Source organism: Vicia villosa, linkage group LG6 (assembly GCF_029867415.1).
Source record: "Vicia villosa cultivar HV-30 ecotype Madison, WI linkage group LG6, Vvil1.0, whole genome shotgun sequence".
Lineage (NCBI taxonomy): Eukaryota > Viridiplantae > Streptophyta > Magnoliopsida > Fabales > Fabaceae > Vicia > Vicia villosa.
The window spans coordinates 153,580,832-153,597,137 of record NC_081185.1 but is presented as its reverse complement, the minus strand read 5'-3'; the positions used below and the strand labels follow the sequence as shown (position 1 = coordinate 153,597,137).

General features: G+C 35.0%; 2 protein-coding genes across 3 annotated transcripts; both read left to right on the top strand.

Moving 5' to 3' along the window:
* The first annotated feature begins 2,385 nt into the window (after window positions 1-2,385).
* Window positions 2,386-9,528, top strand: LOC131610598 (RNA pseudouridine synthase 6, chloroplastic-like). Of its 2 annotated transcripts, none has more exons than XM_058882586.1 (9): window positions 2,386-2,633; window positions 2,712-2,840; window positions 3,175-3,429; window positions 3,528-3,609; window positions 5,416-5,531; window positions 5,618-5,672; window positions 5,899-6,010; window positions 6,781-6,950; window positions 8,838-9,528. In XM_058882586.1, the coding sequence occupies exons 1-9, from the start codon at window positions 2,416-2,418 to the stop codon at window positions 9,111-9,113; spliced, it is 1,413 nt and encodes a 470-aa protein (XP_058738569.1). In that variant the 5' UTR covers window positions 2,386-2,415; the 3' UTR covers window positions 9,114-9,528. The 2 variants fall into 2 exon arrangements, with proteins under 2 accessions (XP_058738569.1, XP_058738570.1); XM_058882587.1 differs by having other exon boundaries at window positions 6,776-6,950; window positions 8,838-9,023.
* Window positions 9,529-10,991: 1,463 nt separating this feature from the next.
* LOC131610597 (protein AUXIN RESPONSE 4) lies at window positions 10,992-14,127 on the top strand. Its single transcript, XM_058882585.1, has 2 exons — window positions 10,992-12,264; window positions 13,598-14,127. The coding sequence occupies exons 1-2, from the start codon at window positions 11,092-11,094 to the stop codon at window positions 13,829-13,831; spliced, it is 1,407 nt and encodes a 468-aa protein (XP_058738568.1). The 5' UTR covers window positions 10,992-11,091; the 3' UTR covers window positions 13,832-14,127.
* Window positions 14,128-16,306: the final 2,179 nt, after the last annotated feature.

Below are 16,306 nucleotides of genomic sequence, written 5' to 3'. Positions count from 1 at the left end.
AAGGACAATGGCAGACAACTGTACCATTTTTGTGATAACAATCTTATACCATTTTACTTATTATATATTTGTGATAATACAATAAAATAATAATTTTTTTCAGGCTTGGATACTACAACGCTTCCCAAACATTATTGGCTGGGGAGAGGTGCCTATCTACATTGAGCTCATGTCGCGTGTCAGTGCATTCAGCCCCCGGAGAGGGAACCAGGTGCCAGATCCTTACAGACGCGCACTTGATCGCATGGCTGCCGAGGACATACATTACGACTGTTATGCTAAGCATTATGGGACGATTCCTTTTGATGAGATATCACTATATTCTGGATGGTTGGCCGCCAGCTCGACCATTATTGTACGTTATCTTCCGGAGCGCGTCATGCGTCAGTTTAGCTACGCACAGACGATACATCGCGACCCTACTGTCTCTGCTCCTATCACCATGACTCGTCGGCAGTTAGATGAGGTCTTTGCAAACTGGGAGCATCACATGGTACTTGAGGAGGCTCGGGCGATGATAGCAGAGCCCGACCGGAGCTGTGGCGAGGGGTACATCACTTGGTATTACAGAGTGTCACACCCGTACATGCTTCCCACTGCACCTGGAGATCCGCCCAGACCAGCCCACGAGGAGATTTTGCGGACTCATCAGGCTGAGTTGGACCACACTCAAGATTTTCTTCGGTGTCGTCAAATGGCTGACACGGGTCTGGGAGCCATTGCAGATAGTTTATTCTCTGAGGAGTCGTAGCAGAGGCGTGTGCTGGATGTTATGATTAGGCTGCCAGATGAGGCATTTCTGTACCGTAGACATCGTGCCAGGACTGGTGGGGCACTTGACGCTATAGGCAGAGCCAACAGAGGGCGTGGTGGACGCAGAGGCGGAGGCGGGGCCAGAGGCAGAGGAGAGGCGCAAGATGATGTCCGAGATACACAGTAGTGATGCGTATTGTTTTTTATGTCTGTATTTTTATTTCGTTTATGTATGTTATTTTGATGATGTATTCGACATTATGACCAACATTATTAATACGATGTATATTTTTTTTTGTCTATATACTATTGTCTTTAAAATGAATTACTTTAATTTTACATTTTTGCAATAAACATTGAGTTTTGGAGTGTAATGAACATAATTTGAAAATATGGCAGACTGTTCCGTAGGTGCATATACGGAACACTTTGTTTTCACCACGTTCCGTAGGTGCATCTACGAAAGGATTGTTAAACTGAAATAAGTTGAATTTAACTCTGCTATACTATATATTTTTAACAGTTAGTGCAAAATAAGGGTGCTTTCGAATGTGCATCTACGAAAGTAGAGGGCAAATTTGGAATTTCACGTGGTGTATAAGATATCTATGGGGTGCATTGAGAAATCAGATGTAATTGAGAAAATCCCATAAGTTACAAATTAATCGGGAAAATACCAAATTAATTAAGTTCATGAAATCTTTCGTAGGTACATTTACATAAGAGTTTGAAAACAGAGTGTTTTGTAGATGTATCGACGGAACATTGTGATTTTCACAATTAATTGAAAAAATCCCAAATTTCACTATGTTTTAACGCTTCCCTATATGCATCTACAAAAAAATTAAAATTTTTGAAATAAATGTACTTTCGAAAATGCACCTACGGTAGCAAGGGGTATAATTGGAGTTTCGCACGGTATATGAGAGATAGGGGTGGAAATAGGTCAGACCGATAACAGGGGCCTACAGGCTAGCCTATATAGGCTCAGGCCAGGCCACACGTTATTTTTAAATAGAAAATGCCTGAGCTTGTTTATAAGTCTATTTAGTTAAAAAGGCTAGGCCTCAGGTCCTAAAAGAAGCCTTATAAGCCTATCAGGCCGGCCTATTTAAATAAATATGAATATTATTTATTATCATTATGATATATTTTATACTTTGAATTAAAATACATAAATAAAATTTGGTTATCTCGATGAACTTGTGAAAATAAGATGAAAACATCTGTTGAACATTGTTTTCATAAGTTCTCTTAAACAAATAGTCTACTAGAACTTATGCTAAGAGGTAAGTTAAAATAAGTCAATGTAAATAAATTGTTAGTCTCTCGGTCTTTTAGTTAGTTAGTTTATTTAAACATTATAATTGCTTGGATACATATGTTTAAAACAAATAGGCTTTTATATAACATAACAGGCTAACCAGACATTCGAAAAGGCCAGGCTCAGGCCTAACAAATAGGCCTACGACAGGGCACATGCCAGACTTAGACTTCATTTTTTTTGACAGGCCAGACTTAGGCTTGGCAAAGTCTAGCTCGGCCCAGCTTATTTCCACCCTAATGAGAGATGTGCATTTTGAAAAATTCACCTTTATATATATATATATTTTTTTTTTGAATATGTTTAAACTATCATATTTTAAATTTCAAACAGATAAGATGGGTTTCATGGCGGTGGCGCCAGCGTCGTTCGCCGGCAGCTGCCATAACCTCGCCGTTCCAGATATTCCAAGTACGCTTCCGACTTCACTCAACAAGCACGCGTTTAGTCGGCGTTGTCGGAGTTCACACAACAACAACGCTGCACTCACCGTCGAAACTGCACAGTCATCAATCGACGCCGGAAACGTAACCGCTACACCTTCTTCTTCCAATAGGTAGGTGCATTCACTTTCAATTTATTTCTACCGCTTACACTTTTTGTTTTTGATACTGATACTTGCTTTTTCTTTAAGCTACCCAAAGTACGATCGACTGCTTCCATGTCCTACGCACAAAATTCCCCCAAGAATTGAACACTTGATTGTTTCAGAAGGAGGACCTGTTTTAGAATACATTTGCAAAGCTTTGGATCTTCCTCATTTGTAAGTGCCAAAAATTGGATTGAAGTATAAACTCTCTTTGGATAAACAGCTTAATTTGCCGCTTATAGTTAGAGCATAAGCACTTATGAATAATCTATTTCTATTACACAAGATAAAATAAAGTAAAATTGTTTTTCATATATGCTATGAACTTTTTTCTTAAGCTATTATCTAGAACTTATGGAAATAAGCTGGAAACAACTTAAGAATAATATATCATAAGTTGTTTTCATAAGATTTTCTAGACAGTCTTTCAACTTACAAGTAATTCTTATTCTAGTAGATAAGTTGAAATAAGCTAATCTAAACAAGCCGAAGTTTTATTTTTGTGAAGGTTTGTGGCAGATCTGATTCAGTTTGGAGCTGTGTATTTTGCTCTTGTAACTCCGGAGCCTCCTCCTACTGCTACTGCAGAGCGAATTAGAATTTTCAAAGACGCAACGGAACCATTGGTTCTGCAAAAAAGAGCTTCCATCAAAGGAAAAACTTTAAGAGAAGCACAGAAATCTTTCCGTGTTACTGATGTGAATCAGTTTGTTGAGACAGGAAGTTATCTGCGAGTGCACGTGCACCCCAAGCGTTTTCCTAGGTAAAGTAAAATATTCTTTGGAAATTGGAAATTGAAATTGCAATTTTGTTATTATGGAGCCATGGTGTGATTATGTTACACTTTAAATCTATTTTTAGATGCTATGAGATTGACTGGAGATCAAGGATCATAGCTCTGGAGGAATCGTATGTAGTTTTGGATAAACCTGCTGGTACTTCAGTATGTAATCAATCCTACTCTATGAACTGAGTAAAAGTTATTAATCCCCCATATAGGATTTTATAGAATTGTTATTAAATCTTGGATCGAAGACAACAGTGCCAAGTCCTTTAATTTTGGTATCCAATGGGAACTTCTACATCAAGTGAGTGAAAATTGTTATCTGAATTCGGCTGATTGGTTTTTATCATGCACTCAGTCTAACAGGTCTCGTAAATACCAATCCATGTATTTCAATATTTTCCCTCTCTATCCTTCTTGACTTCAATGTAACTTCGGCATAATCTTGATTGGATTGTGACAAAATTAAAAAGCTGAAAATTAGGTTTTCTATGGTGAGTTAATGTTTTGGGAATGGTTAGAATTTAGAAAGTAGCAAAGAACTAGTGTGGAAATGTAGTAAGTTGAAGTTCTATTTATCTTTGCTAACTGCAGAGGGAAGAGTAGTATCTATTATATCCAAGTTTGTTGGATTCTAGTGGAAATTCAAGCTGGTAGGAGTGTAGGACTAGGAATACCATTTTGAAGGAAAAGATGTTCAGTGCTTTTTGTCAAATCAGATTAGGTTGGTGTGCTGTAGAATTTTTCCGGAAATAGCATGAAACATGAAAAGAAAATAAACCAAAGTTGCACACCCAAGTTTCTTTAATTATTAACTGAGAAGAGGAATTAACCGAAAAACACACAAAAGTGAATGAAAACACTGCCATTGTTTTAAATAAAATCCCTATAATTTTATAAAAAGTATAATTGAATCTATTAGGATATTAACTATCTAACCTAGAATGGCAAACCTGAAGCTTTAAACTAAAATCTAAAACGCTTAAAACAACCTAACTCGCTGGTCATGTATGACCCATTGTTTGGTCATTAAAAAAGTATTGCAAAATTTACTCAAATACGCCTAATTGAAATAAAAGCATATGTTATAGTTCCTAATTAGACCCTAGAATCTCTTCATCAATGTCTTGAAAAGTTGTTGCCGTTCTAACATTATTGTTTCTGTCTTACAAAGTAGATGAAATTTATAATAAGTATTCTGATTCCTAGTACCAGATTCCTCTATCTTTTGATAGGCGTCGGGCTCCATTAACTTGTAGTCCTTATCAAGCAATAACGGTTTTGTAAAGCACTGCTAAGTTTAGCTATAGCAACCTCAAGAATGATCCTTTGTTGGCTTGATGCTCAGTAGGTGGAGAAAATCACGAGCCGTGGCTATGAAGGATATTTACTAGATTTGAATGAGACATAGCGTTAGATTTCTATTTCAGAGCGTCACAAATTTAATATTCTGTATGACTTGTGTTGAAATTTATCGATGCATCTACATTATTAATTGCTTCCTCTGTCCTATAGAGTATAGAATGTCATTCTAGCCCAAAAAACTTGTCCCAATTTATTTGTCGTTTTACAATAGAGCAATGATATATGTCTCAAACCCTTTGTCCGGGAAATTACACGGTGCACGATTTAGGTTCAAAACCATCCTCAAAACTGTACTTCCAAATTTGGCGGAGGACATGTTGAGTATTGGTGTTAATAGCCCGTCCCAAATATTTCCGTCGTGGTGCATTAATGATGTTCGATGTCGGGATGTTTATCACCTGACAATATCAATAAACCATTAATGTTTTTTTCTTTTATATCTATTACTCTTTTTTTTAACTCTTCTAATTTCCCTTCCATAACATTTAAATAAAGTCACAATTTCCCTCTCTTGTGCAAAATTAACTGCATTTCTTAATTTGTGTGTCAAGTGATTGCCTAAAGTTTCCATGCAATGTACTCTTTTCTAAATTTGGTTAGGTAGGTGAAAGTATCGGCAACATTGAAGAAAGCTGTGCAACTTTTGCAACTCGTGCTTTGGAATTGACCACCCCTTTGATGACTACTCATCAGCTTGATAATTGCACGGAAGGCTGGTAATGTGCTTATGTTAAAAAAAAATTAGTGCTGCTTGTCATTATGTTTGTGATAGACAATGTAATAGACTGTTATTTACGTGCAGCGTAGTATTGGCTAAGAATAAAGAGTATTGCTCCATCTTTAATACCAAAATCCGGGTAAATCTTGATGTTATTTCATAGCTTATACTAGAACAATCTTGTACTGTTCTACTTATAACATCACATTGGCACAAGGCATGAGCTGATTGATCTTCGTCATGAAACGGGGCTTAATTCCTTGAAAATGTTCATTTCGCCGCGTTCCAAGTGAATGTGCAAATTAATTTTATCTGATATTATGTTGTTCATATGTTAATTCATTAAACTAAATTATTTTTTTCAGGAGAAAAAATTGAAGAAGATCTATCTTGCTCTTGCCGCTTCTCCTTTACCAATTGGAATCATTAAGCACTATATGCGTCCTGTTAACATGGCTCCTCGTCTTGTTTCTGAAGGTAACTACACAAATTGGAAGGCTTAGCAAAAATTGTTTGAGAACCTTGAATTGAAATAGTGAAACAAGTGTACTTTCGATGATTCTGTATTATAAGCAACTTCTGGGGAGAAGTCAACTTCATGCCTCGTGGTATTGTAAACTGTTGCCTTGTATCGAGAATTGGCTTTGGCCCAATCCTCTCCTTCCCCTTAGTCATAACTCTGTTAGAGACAGTTGGAGACAGCTGGCATACAGTTGTCATTATAGTTAGAATTAGTTGTATCTAGCTATACTATAAATACACCAACCAACGTACTCTAATGCTATCCGTAATTGAAATGTACAAGATTCTGAATCTCAGATTCCATCTCTTTCCTTTACTTTCCATGCATCTCAGTTTCTAAACATTAGCTTTACCTTTGTCGGATATTCCATAGAGTGACACACTTATTTGGGAATACTATTATTATTATTATTATTATTATACTGCATGAAGGAAATTGTGATATCATAAATTTTTTAACCATATGATTTAGTCAGGTGCATTAGCGAAGATAGAAATTAGCTACCGAATCAACTTATATCATTTTTATCTTCTTTGATTGAGTAAAATTTGAATAGGTGTTTAGTCAACCTAGTGTACTACAGCAACATGATGATTCAAAAGGCAAAGGCATTTCCATTGTAAAGTTAAATTTTAAAATGTTTGTTGGCTCTGCAGAGTAGGTTAAAGGTTTCTAGAAAGTGTCTTGTATTGTTGATTCAACCCCGTAAATTAATTGAGTGCAGATTTTATCAAGGGATGGCTTGTTTGTCAACTTGAGATCTTGGAATGCAGAAAAATCCCCTGGCCGACTATTCTTGTTCAAGATGAATATTATGTTGAAGACTGTGGGTGGCCCTCTCAGGATTATGCGTACGAGTGTAAAATCAACCTTCTTACTGGTCGTACTCATCAGGTCTGATAGCTGTCCTTTTATGTATTGTTTGTATTTTTATTCTGTTGATTCTTAACACATTACAATAAATATGAATGATCAATTCAAAAAATAATGAAAACGTAGTTGATTGATAATTCTTATCCTTAAGTAAGCTGAAAAGCAGTTTATTTCCTACTTTGTTTTCTGTGTTTTTATGTCACATGGATTCATGAGCCTGAGCCGGCTGCCTTTGCTAGTGAAGCAATCAGTCAGCTGCTACAAATCACCATTGTACAGTCAAGTAGTGCTTCAATTTTAAAATATGTCCCCCTCCATTTGTTTTCTGGAAGTTTGTATCTTCTATGGTACCAACCAATTGAATGTTCAGATTCTTTTATATGAATGGTGAACCAACTGGTTTCCATTTATTTGAGTGTTTCTTGGGGATGCTGTCCTACAAGCATGCTATCTTATAAATCTTATGCCTTTTTTGTTTTGTTTTTGGTGACCAAGTCGTTCACTCGGTCCTTTTTCCTAATGCCTTTTTACATTCACTTCCACCCTCGTGTCTTTAGGTCCACATGTTTTGTCCACGATCTCTCTCTCCTAACCTTGACAAACTTTCGGGTCGATCACTCAAGCATGTCATTTTCTTCCTCGGTTATCTTCAGTATCAATAAGGCTATTGTTGTAACTCTCGTACTCTTCGAGGACACCTGATTCCAGTTAATTTTATCTTTTACAAGCCTGTCCCATATAGGGCTGGCAATGAACCAAACTAACTCGGAAATAGTTCGAAACTCGATTCGAAAATTAAATCGTTGAACTAGGTTCATAAACCAAATGAGCTGAGTATGAGCTAAAAACTAAGTTTGTTAACTAAATGAGCTGAACTTGAACTATACATAGTTCGACTCGTTAGGTTCATGAGTCAACTCGATTATATATGAGATACATTATACTTTCTTTAAGAGTAGGTTTAATTATTTGCTCTAAATCTTAGTATCGTATTTTATTTTAATCTAACGGTTTTAATTGATAATTTATATTCTCTAGTGAGCAAAATATTTCTACAAATAATTATACAAATAAAATTAACATCGTATAAATTTCAATCTTATAACTTTTATTTTATTTCTATATTTTTTATTTAAAAAATATTAATTTAAAATGTCAAATATATATGTAAAAAAATAGACTTTAAAAAATTACTTTTAAGTCCGTGAAATAAGCGAGTTGAAACTAACAAGATACACCTAACGAGCTGAATCGAGATGTTCGTGAACTTCTAAGAAGTCGAGTTTGACCTGAAAAAAAGTTCGAGATAAACTCGAACTCAAACTCGGCCAATTCTTAACGAGTCGAGTTTGAGCAGAAAAAAAAGTTCGTCATGAACTCGAACTCGGCCAATTCTTAACGAGTCAAACTGAGCTGAGGCGAGTTCGGCTCGACTCGACTCATTTCCAGCCCTAGTCCCATACTTTGAGTTGATCCTCGTACCTTTTTAACCTTGTTCTCTCGTTGTTCCCATCCCGCCCGTTGCTGTCCCTCTTGAGCCGTTGGTGTTTATCGCCACTCAACCCTATGGTGCATCTACCTCATTGTTTATGTAGATGATATTGTCATCACTTGTATTGATCAGCAGATCAAACTCCAGTTGAAACATCTCATTAGTTTTAGACTAAAGACCTTTGCGAACTTGCTACTTTTGGATATTGAGGTAGCCCAATCAAAGAAGTAATACAAAAATAAATATGAGATACTATGCTATGATATGATTTGCTTATAAATACATATAATATACTTTCAATGATTAAATTTATAATGAATAAACAAAGAAAATTTCCTTATTTCTTTTATCTGATTGTGTTTTAGGAAGACAAAAGAACTGTTTTTATTGATACAGTGACTTTAATTTTAATGCAGATCCGAGCTCAATTTGCTGCTTGTAATGCACCGATAATTGGCGATTCTATGTATATGCATGCTGCAATTGCAGAGATGACTAATCCTGGACTTAATCCATTTGGAAAATACAAGAGAGATTTCATTAGTGAGAGTGAAAAAGAAACTGCTGAAATAAATTGGATCGCACAACATGGTAAAGAGCCTAGGGTTGCAATTGGCCTTCAAGCTTGTCAAATTTCATGGGATGATGATGAACACTTTTACAGAGCTGGTTTGCCTTGGTGGAGGCGTTAAAAGGCTAGAAATGTGCTCGAGTTGTGGATATGACTCAATTTCACGTGTTAAAAGGCTGTAAATGTGCTTGAGTTGAGGAGCTTCATGGGGCCATGGAGGGATGGTAACGGTTCGGATGACTTTTTACTATAGTTCGGTTCAGTTTGATTCGGTTTTTTGACTAATCTGTATCATGAACCGCCCTAATGGTGTATGCTATCACATACCAATGAGCTTTGAGCATCTTCTTCTATTTTAATCAACTATAAATAGTTAAGCTAGAAAATATATTATTCTTCACTGTCAAGACCTCTTTCTGAAAATGTATATTTACTTGGGTATTGAATAATTGAGAAAATGTCACAATATTAAAAACCTAGCTGATTAGAATGTGGTATTAAAACCTCGAGCTCTCGTTGTTTAATTGACTTTTCCTGTTCATTTTGATAGTGCTCTGCTTTTTTTATTCAACTTCAACCGCTAAATATACATTCTTTTTAAAAAAATATATACAACAGTTTGTGGAGTAAATGAACTTTTCATTCAAATTCAACCGATAAATATACATTCTTTTTTAATTAAGAGTGAAGATCTATTTTGGTCCCTCACAAAAATGACACAACCCAAATTAGTCCCTCACAAAAAAAAGGACTCGATTTAATCCCTTACAAAATTTAACCGGACCATATTAGTCCTGATGTTAATATTTTTACCAAATTGGTTTTTTTCATACTTCTAAACCGTGACTGGACTGCCACGTTAGCTTTTATTTTTTATTTTTCATTTTTTTAAATATTAAATTAATTTTTAATTATAATTTCATTTTTAAACAATTCTGAATTAATAATATCAAAAAAGCCAAAAAAAAAAAAATATGGAATTGAACCTATGATCTTTAATCAATATCTTAAGTCCTTACCACTAGTCTAATGTATATTCATGACAAATAATTTTTATAATTTTTAGAAATATTAAATAATGTAGAATTTAAAACAAAACAAAAAAGTTAAAATTTGTACCAACTGCGTCTCAAATTTAAATCTGTTCTAGTTAAATAATAGTCACTTTCCAACTATACAAGTCAATTTATATTGTTAATATTATTAATAATGAATACTTAAGTTAATAATTTAGAACAAATATTTACTTATTTCAAATAAAAAAAATAAATATGTACTAATTTTAAATAATACAAAAATTTAAAAATAAAACTAATAAAATATAAATCCTAAATAAAATTAATGAAATAAAAATAAATAAATTAATATTTAATGGAATTACTATTAAATTAATTGATTACTATTTAGTTTGTATTAACTAAATATGTTATTATCTTATTTGGATGAGATGATAAGATTTCTTTTGACTTAATTATAGATTTAGATTCAAATTCAATCATGAGAGAAGACACCACTCGTCTTCTTTTGTTAGATACTCCTATCACTATTATATAAAAAATAATTTTAAATCTTAATCGGTCATTAACTTTTAACTTAAAGCAATTAATATTTATATTACTAGTAAATTCTTGACTTCATTTAAATAAAAATATTTAAAATTAATAATTAATTTATCAAATATATTACTTGAATTTAAAAAGATTAATTATATTAAATTAACTTTTTTAACCAATGTGAAAAGTAATTATTTTTATTTTTAATTGTGATTGAAAGGAATAAATTTTATCATTGAAATTAAAATTTTGAACAGTGTAAGAACGCAAAGCATATAAGATTTTAAGTTAACAGAGATATTTTTTATATTAAATATAATTATTATATATTTCTAATATTTAAAGACAATTTTATATTTAAAAAAGAAAATAAGAAAGAAAGATTTTTATTCTTTTTACCAAAGAAAGGTAGAAGAAAGATAAAGACTCTCCATACAATGCAATGATGATGTCCCCTTTTGAATCTTGATCTCACTTTTTCAATTTAAAGCCTCAAAATGAATAAAACAAACTCTTCCCAAAACCTTCCCAAAAACTCCATCACTCATGGCTATCATCACAGAACAAGAACAAGAACCAGATCAACAACAACAACACCAACCTAAACAACCGCCCAAAACCACACCAACTCAACCACCAAACCAATTATCATTCTGGCTATACTTCACTCTCCCAATCTCTCTCCTAACCCTCTACTACCTCTTCACTTCCTCCTCCACTCCCTCCCCACAAACATCCTTCCTCAACTTACCCACCACCCTCCGTCAACACTACTCCAATGGCCGCTTCATCAAACTCCAAACCCATCCAAACCAACAACCCATTAACCTCTTCACTTTCCAACCACCTCCCACCACTCCCACACCTTCAGAAACCGTTCTCATTCTCCACGGCCAAGCTCTGAGTTCATACTCTTATCGTAACCTTGCTGAATCTCTTTGCACTCTAGGTGTTCGTGTTATTGCCATTGATCTCCCAGGTTATGGATTCTCTGATAAATCAGTTGAGGTTTCAGCGGATGGGTTTGATGGTTTTTTTGGGAGGGTTAGTTATGTTTATAGTGAGATTAAAGAGAAGGGTTTTTTCTGGGCTTTTGATCAAATTGTTGAAACGGGTCAGATTCCTTATGAAGAGGTTTTAAAGAGAATGTCTGAGAGGAAAGTAAGTAAGCCTATTGACTTGGGTTTGGAAGAGATTGGAAAAGTTTTGGGTGAGGTGGTTGGTGCATTAGGGTTGGCTCCTGTTCATTTGGTTTTGCATGATTTGGCTTTAGGGTTTAGTGCGAATTGGGTTTCGGAGAATTCGGATTTGGTTTCGAGTTTGACGCTTATTGACACGGGGACTAAAAATTCGGGTGCTTTTCCTGTTTGGGTTTTGGAGGTTCCTGTGATTAGAGAGGTGGTTTTAGGTTTTCCTTCGGTTTTTGCGAAGGTGGTGGGTTTTTGCTGTTCTAAGAGAATTGGTGGTTTGGAGGGTGATGCGAATAGGGTGCTGTTGAAGTCTGGGGATGGGAGGAAAGCTGTTGTGGCTATTGGGAAGAATTTGAATTCTAGCTTTGATTTAGCGGAATGGGGTGGCTCAGATGGATTGAAGGATAAGCCGGTGCAAGTGATCTGGTCTAGTGATTGGTCTGAAGAATGGAGTAGGGAAGGGAAACGGGTTGCTGGTGCTCTTCCACAGGCAAAGTTTGTTACACATTCGGGAGGCCGGTGGGCTCAGGTGTGTATAAAGTTTATCGGGATTGTTTTGTGTTACTTTTCATGCCTTGTGTTGTGCTTCTATACTTGTCTATGATTTTGTTTTTAAAATATTTGTTGTATGGAATTGTTTAATTTGATTGAAATGAATGCTGAGATAAAATGCTAACTGGATGAGTTACACTGAGAATTCGGGAAGAACTAGAAGTGACAGTTATTACTTGTGAATGAGCTGGCTATTGCTATTGTTCTTAAACCTTGATCAGACTAATTGTACAATAGTTTCAGTACTAAATTTTGTGATATCTGTAGCTATGTTAGTATTTGTCTAAACTTTCTGGAAGACTCTTAATTGCTATGCTTTAATAACAAATTTTAACAATAACAACAATAAACCCTTTCCCATTAGGTGGTGTGTTACATGGATCAAATTGCACCATCATGCCTGTCATGCATTGAGTTTAAAGATAAAAACTACTTCTAAATCTCTTTAATTAATGGTTTGATCTATATAACTTCTAAATTATTTAAGATTTCATTACCTATTAGGAAAGGTTTTCAACATTCCTATACACCCATCATGTTTCTTCTTTTGCTCAATTAGTTTATGTATGTTTTTCCTAATCTAGGGTAGAAGGAACCAAATGCTCCATCTGAAAAATAGTCTAGGGAAAGAGGATCCCTTTTCTATTTCTGTTGCTTTTCAGATGTCTTCCTGGCATTGACTCATCATTGGTCTTCTCTTGTACTTTGGGATGTTCTTATTGGAGATGTAAATGTCGTACAAAAACTTACTATACATGTTTATTCGCTGTATATTATAACAAAGGATTTGGGAAATCCTTCTAGAATTGGCTAAAGAACTTAGCACTTAATTTATACTTTCAACCTTTGTGAATCTCTGTAACACCAGCTACAATAGCCCTTTAGTGATGAAGTAGAGATTAATTGATCATGTTACTCTGCGGTACTAATTAGTAAAATACTAACATCAGATACAGAATGAGAACATTACCTTCTCTCAGTATTTAAAGAACTACATGCAATTCTTTGCCCTTATTATATTCATTCATAAATTCAAGGATGAATAATATTGGTTCCGTGGGGGAGAGCAGAGGATGTTTAAATACAATATTTGAGGTATAGGGAGAAGAACTACGATGATCTTTATTTCTTGGTTTTGCTTAAAGATTTCAATCAAAGAAAGCTCGGAAATCTTGCTCTTACCTCCTGATTTTTTTCATATCCTATTCCTGCTCACTCAAACCATTTGTTTGTGTTTATGCATCACATAAATCTCCATTTTGATATTATTTTCTGTTTGCTATTTAAACTAACTCAATTTGTGATTTTAGGAGGATGTAGCAGTTGAGATAGCTGAAAAAATTTCTCAGTTCGTCTTGTCGCTACCAAAGACTGTCAGAAAAGTTGAGGAAGAGTCCCCCATCCCAGATTACATACAGAAGAAACTGGATGAAGCAAATAGCGACGTTGGTCATGATCATCATCATGGTCATGGACATGATCGCATTGCTGAAGATCCAATCCATGAAGTTGGTTATATGAACGCATACGGGCTTGGTCACTAGATATTACTGGCTAATATACACACGCTAGGAGACATCACACTCAACTAAAACCGACATGTTGTATGTTATTTATTTGAGCCATTTTACTCTTTCAAAATCTGAAGGGTGGTGAGAAAATTATGGCTATGTAACAATTATGAATAGAGTGACTCTTGTTCTAACTGAAAATCTAATCACATCTTATGCTCCCGTTTGGTCTTTAGAGCCTGTTTTTGTGATTGGATTTAGGAACAATTTTTTGAAGGTGTTTTTCGATATGAAATGTTGATCAAATGTACTTGAAGTATTTTGGTTAATTAGATGACTGAGGAATGTTTGAAGTACTAATTAAAATCTCATTGCAGAAATATGAGAATATATTTATACTGTGATATATATGTATGCTGTAACTTTTAAAAATTGCAGTAACATTTTTTGAGATATAAGAAATTTTACAGCTCAGAGTAAATGGATGTAACATGCAGATACATAAGGTCACCACAGCTCCTCCTTTCTCATCCTAGTTTCTATGTATTCTGACTATTCACTTTTCCATATTCAATGAGAATCGGGAGCAACTTGTTCTTTTTCTCAGATTTCACCCAGATTCGGTAATAGAGCTTGAAAATTCGAAGTGCATAATAAATTTGCTTGTGTACGGATTAATAAGTAATCAATAGTTGGTCTAATATAATTTTTCTTGGTTCTAAATGGACCAGGAAACTTATATTTAGGGCTTGTGAGAAGAGATTGAAAAGAGAGAAAGAGATGGGAAGGAGATAAATTGATAGATTTGGACTATTGATTGATAGAAGGCTATCTTTGGATTGATGGAACGAAATAGAATGAGATGAAATGGAGTGCTATAAATTTAAATTTTATTGTTTGGATTAATTAAAAATAGATGGAATGAAGCGGAACCTGATGAAATGCATTTCATTCGATACCATTGCACTAGAGGTAATCATGCATGGTTTAGCTTTTTGGAAACACTTTATGGGGATCACGTGAAGGGGCCTAAGGATGACGATGATGATGATGAGCGGGTTCAGTACCATTGTTCTTGGTTGGAACGTCCATGTTTGTGGACAAAAGTGCTATATATGTTGATGTCGTATATCTAAAGTACTTCATAGACCTGACTACTTTAGCCAACATCGTCATTGTTCACAAAAGAGGGATTCATTGAAATGTCCTGCCCTGAGATCGTTATAGAACGCTCCCACGAACATTTCCTGATTGGGGTGGATCATCTTTATGCTCACCTCATTGAAGTGGGTGAGATACTCCCTTACTGGTGGATCATCTTTATGGTCACCTCATTGAAGTGGATGAGATACTCCCTTACTGACTCTAATGGACTCTAGCGCATGTTGAATAGATTGGTGGCCAACTTTCAGTGCATACCTGCGGCGAATTTATGGATTAATATATTTACTAAGTCATGATATTTGGTGACATATAGTCTGGGGAGACCCATATACCATTTCAAGGTTGCGTCCGTGAAGGTGCTAGACATGTGTTTTTCGTGAAACAATCACTAGCCTCTTATTAAAGGTTACTTGCAAGATCGGCTACAAAACCCTATACTTAGTGTTAAGTTTCTACGTGAATTGGTGATAAAAAACAAACGGTGTAAAAAACAACATGATCTTTTCTTCATGGAGTCATGTTCTCTTATGATGTTCATCTGGGTGTTAATGGAGGCCACGTGCTCGTATGGGTCACCGCTTCCATCAAACCTAGCCAACATGGAAGTTTGAAGTTTTTAAGAACGGGTGCCTCCCATATCTCGTCCGATAGAGAATGGGAGTTCAGGGCCACTAGTTCGCTCATCATATTAACTTCCTACTCACATTGTTGGATATGCTGAACATTGTCTTCTAAAGCTTGGTTCGGACGCAGAAGGTCGACAATAGCGACACGCATCTCCGCCATGGTACTTCCCTTGCTGTTCAATTCTTTGCTTGCCAAAGTAGTCGTATTCCTATTCAATATTGTGTGGGTGATGGCAAAGACATGGGCTTAAGGCTGTGAGAGACTTGGGGTTTTTTAAGGGTAAAGAGCTAGCTCACACGTGATGATATCGGAAGCTCTGTATGATGGTTTCACGTGATACTTAAAATTAGATTGCTAATAATACAAGTCAACTCCTACGAAGATCCTCTCTACTATATCAAAATTCTATTTCACTGAACATTTCTAATTCTCTAATTTCTAATTCTCTAATGACACATATAAATATATAAATATAAAGATATGTGAAATGCGTAATCTAAAATTTGATAATGATAGAAAAAAAGAAAAAAGTAATTTGTTTATTTTTTAGTTGCCTAGCAACAATAAAGATGTTACTTAAAACTTTCACAAATATGGTAGATTCATTTATTAAAATACATTTATTAATTTTGATTAATAGATTAATTAAATAAAGTGAAATTAAATAAATAATTGTATATTAATGAAAAATAGTATTAGGGGTGACAAAACGAATTG